This window comes from Ipomoea nil, unplaced genomic scaffold (genome assembly GCF_001879475.1).
Source record: "Ipomoea nil cultivar Tokyo-kokei standard unplaced genomic scaffold, Asagao_1.1 scaffold3162, whole genome shotgun sequence".
Classification (NCBI taxonomy): Eukaryota; Viridiplantae; Streptophyta; class Magnoliopsida; order Solanales; family Convolvulaceae; genus Ipomoea; species Ipomoea nil.
The window spans coordinates 1,651,915-1,656,166 of NW_017619590.1; the positions used below are offsets into that span (position 1 = coordinate 1,651,915).

At 36.2% G+C, this 4,252-nt stretch overlaps 1 protein-coding gene across 1 annotated transcript; it reads right to left on the reverse strand.

The window, feature by feature from the left end:
- Positions 1-262: 262 nt before the first annotated feature.
- LOC109167442 (serine/threonine-protein phosphatase 7 long form homolog) lies at positions 263-2,550 on the reverse strand. The gene is made up of 3 exons (XM_019316457.1): positions 1,571-2,550; positions 704-1,326; positions 263-580 (listed from the first exon to the last, which is right to left on the reverse strand). The coding sequence occupies exons 2-3, from the start codon at positions 1,067-1,069 to the stop codon at positions 263-265; spliced, it is 684 nt and encodes a 227-aa protein (XP_019172002.1). The 5' UTR covers positions 1,070-1,326; positions 1,571-2,550.
- Positions 2,551-4,252: the final 1,702 nt, after the last annotated feature.

The window sequence follows — 4,252 nt, forward strand, 5'->3', positions numbered from 1 at the left end:
ACTTGATCCTAGCTTGTCCTCAATGATACAGAAGTCCCATATAGCCTCCATTTTCCCCTATTCAAGTGCCATTAGAGAAAACCCAGCAATTTGCAGCCACAAAAGAAACATGTTATAGTACACCATTCATTCCTGTAAGTCAGTAACAATAATTCATTTTCTCCAGTGGTACACCTTTTTGGTGTTTCCTCATCAGCAAAACAAGAAGTGACAGACAAGCTAAGAAGCTATGGATGGTCACAATATAATATTTATTAATAACTCAATTCTGAGGTGCACCACCACCTTCATCCACTCTAACCTTCTTCCTCCTCCCACCTCTTCTAGGCCGGGGGTCGTTGCCCGGCTCTCTGCGCCGCTCACGGCGAGCATCACGCCTTGGCGGAGCACCACCACCATTATCATCATCATCCTGTGGCCGGATGTCATCATTGGGTTGAATTTCAACTCTCCTATCTTCCCCTATGAGGGTCAAAGCTTTAACACACGCTTCCTTAATGGCAGCATAGCCTTCACCTGCATTTCCAGCTTTCTCCAAACCCTCTCTGGCCATCCCACTTATCTTATGCGTAACCCTCACCTGCATGCATATATTGATCAAACAAATTAAATTTTTCTTGGACTAATAATATATCTTCAGAATCAATATATTGAATTCTGATTTGCCAAATTTATTATTATTATTATGTTAGTATTAACTTACCAAGTGTTCTAGCTTTGACGCTAAAGGCATGAATCCTCTTTCAGGACGGTGGACTGGGTTGGTAATGACACGACGTGCAATCAAGCTATACCATCTCTCGTATTCTTCTAACCACGTTTGGTCATTATCATCATCAGCCACCGCATTCACGACATTTTCTTCGCGGCTTTCCCATTCAAACAAGTATTTCATGTGCCTAGTGCTCCAGTCTGTGCCCCTTTTCCCTCTCCCATCAATCTTGTGCAAGTCTACTCCGGTGTCAAAGTTGGCCGGGGGCGGCTGCTTGAACTTCCCAAACTGGCGGAGAACTCTGTCTGGTAAGTGCCACTCTACAATCTCATACATGATCAGAGGAGACTTCGTCATCCAGACGTGCTTCCCTGCTTTGCAATAATCTGGTAACTCATCCAACTCGTTTTCATATGGTCTCCATTTAAACTGCACTCAAAAATGCAATTGAATTATTAATACATTAAGTGGTTTGCATGTTTCAGTACTGTGTGTATTAGAATATAAGTATCTTGGTACATACATGACTGTCCTCTTTCATATTGTCAAGTTGATCCCTGTAAACTTTTAATACATGACTGGCTACATCGCCAAATTCTTTAGAAGTACACCACCTAAAAATAGCATAGTAAGTAGTGGTTAGTGTAGTGACTAATAATTTTACCTGTCAGAAAGTAGAAACTAAGAAACATGGTCTTGGATTAGTATAATTTTGAAATAAATTAGTATAATTGTTTTATTTTTTAAAAAATTTTATGTTCCTGCCTTTTTGATGAGCGGTACCTATTGGACCATTTTTTTTTTAACACATGGTCTTAGATTAGTATAGTTTTGAAATAAATTAGTATACATATATACCTGGCAGCTCTAGGTCGATCTATTAGGTCCTGAGGGAGGGAGTGTATGTTCGGAGAGAATAAGGTGATACGCTCCCAAACCCACAATTGAAGAAGAATGAGTGCACCGCTAATTTGATTAGCATTACCCATGGCTGCCCTGCACATGCTTCGATACAAAAAAGCAAGAACAGCACTTCCCCAACTGTAGTTGTTGGCACTACGCAAATCTCTGATGTGGTCTAAGAAACATAGTCTCACCATGTTGTTTGACTTGTCAGGAAATAACGTTCCACCTAGTAATTGCATGATATGTAGTCGGGCCATGCGTTGCACGTCTTCATCAGTTGAATGCTCTGTTAGTGGTGTCGGGTTCTTTAGACATGTCATTACCAAACGAGAGCTCCCGGAAATTGAGTTACTGTTAGGCCTAATGCCGAGGAGGTCATGACATATGTCAGACCATTCATCTTTTGTTCTCATTTGGACAGTTGTCACTGGCATGCCATCAATGCGCAGTCCTAAAAGAATCTCCACATCTTGCAATGTGATGGTGACTTCCCCAAATGGAAGTTGGAAACAATGAGTTTCTGGGCGCCATCTCTCCACCATTGCAGTGATCAAAGACCAATCCAAATGTATCCTTTCCAATCTCGACAACCCATCAAAACCTGCCAGTTGAATGTATGTCATAACCCTATCATCAAATTCGTTTTTTGCGCTCCAAAATGAACTATCATATCTGCAACACTTTAAGGATTTATTTATTCGACGAGATCCTTCCCAAACTCGAGTAGATCTATGAAGCTGTTGTCGGTTAAGAACAGAATTGCAAATGGGACCTGGTTCAAGTTGTGCCATGTTCTACAAAGCCAAACAAAAAAAAATGTTGAAACATAAACATTGTTATACCTCTACAATACACATGGAAACTAGAAATTTTTGGTAATTCTATGTCCTTAATACAACAGGACTAGTTGTTTATATGGGTAAAACATCTGTGGGAAGACAATGGAAGAGAAAATATAAGAAAAGGAACATAGAGATAGGATGGGAACTAGTGAAAAATAATTTATCAATCTTATTTTATTTATTCAGTTCAAATTCGAGTTATATGTTTACAATTCAATTTTTATGTATTAAATTTATTGTTAATGAAAATTTTTGTATATTTAGATGTTATATCTGTATTATTAACAATAAAAACAAAATTTTGAATTTAAAAATTATCAAAACAATATTTAACAAAATAAGTGGATAACTTCTTTTATCCTTATGTTATTCTCATATTATTTATCATTCATTTTCCCTGACTTTCTTCTCAATTTTTGAAGGAAAGAATCTTTAATAAAACATAGGATTGGGTTGTTTTATCCAAATTCCTAAGCGCATTTTCTCCTCAAAATATCTTCATACACTTTCTTTTTTCTATTCTCATCCAAATAAAATAAGCAAATTAAAGTTCTCAAAGACTTCTATAATGTTTTTTTTCCCTTTTTATTATAATATCTTCATCTTCTACCCAGCCCAAGCACATTGACAATGCCCATTGTACCACTAGTTGAACAACACCCAAACAAAATTCAACCATAAATAACATGCATATTTTCATCACAAGCATTTTTATTAATATAAGATCATATATATAGTTATTCATTCAAAGAAGTATAATATATAGCTGATTAGATTAAATTGCTTTCTGTTATTGTAACAAATTAAAGGATAATAGACTTTCTAAAATGGTACAAATCACTTATATATCTAGCATTTGCACTCTTCACCTATGTAAGACAAAGTAATGTGAGTGAAATAGAGTAGAATTACCTTAATGGAATGTATTGATAATTAGAAATTCGGTCTTCTTCCCTGGAGTGAATGAGTTCACCTGCTGAAATAATAGAAATCACTTGTAGATTTATAGTTTGTTATCGATCTATACCTGTATAAGACAAGTAGTGAAAAGTTAAATAGAATATAATTATCTAAAAACAATGTGAGCAGTGATGATAAATCGAAATTTCATAATTAAAAAAAATGGGTTCACTTGCTTGAAATTGTAAAATTCCTTAAAGATTAGAGTATAATTACCTAGAAGGAAGGGTAAACAATGACAGAAAAAGTTAGTCTTCGTTGGTGGAAACAAGTTCAATTGCTTGAAATGCTAGAAATCGCGTTATGGAGAAGATGATAGGTGTTGGATGGAACGAAGAAAAGTGGGTATTAAAAGCGGGTTAGGGTTGCGAGGGCAACACCCGATACAGTACGTGGGTAATTTTGTACATGTACAATTTTAGGGTTGCATACAAATATTTTGCTTGTAACCCTAGAGGTATGGTTAGAGCTTGGCGGAGTGGGTAGCAGAGCGTTGTAGTAAAAAATCCTTACTGATTTTGTGTTTTCTCTTTACATCCGTACAAGAATGCAAACGAAATAGCTATAGTTAAATTACCTTAAAAGAAGATGAACAATGAAGAGAAATTCAATCGCCCTCGGAGGAAACCAATTCACTTGCCAGAAATGGTCAAAATCATTTACAGATCTTTGGATTGCTTTCTATACATGTGCAACACTAAAAGTAACAAGTTAAACAGAGTAGAATCACATATAAGGAAGGTGAACAATGATGAGAAATTGAATCAAGATCTTAGCGAAAATTGAAGAAATAGGTGAGAAGAAATTGTGGTGAACAGTAATCAATTCCGAT

Bases quoted from the DNA above. Each gene is read 5' to 3' on its own strand.
- LOC109167442 (XM_019316457.1), bottom strand. From the start codon at position 1,069: ATGACGAAGTCTCCTCTGATCATGTATGAGATTGTAGAGTGGCACTTA. The intron at 581-703 runs GTAAGTTAATAC...ATATGCATGCAG, and splicing joins CGTCAAAGCTAGAACACTTG to GTGAGGGTTACGCATAAGAT.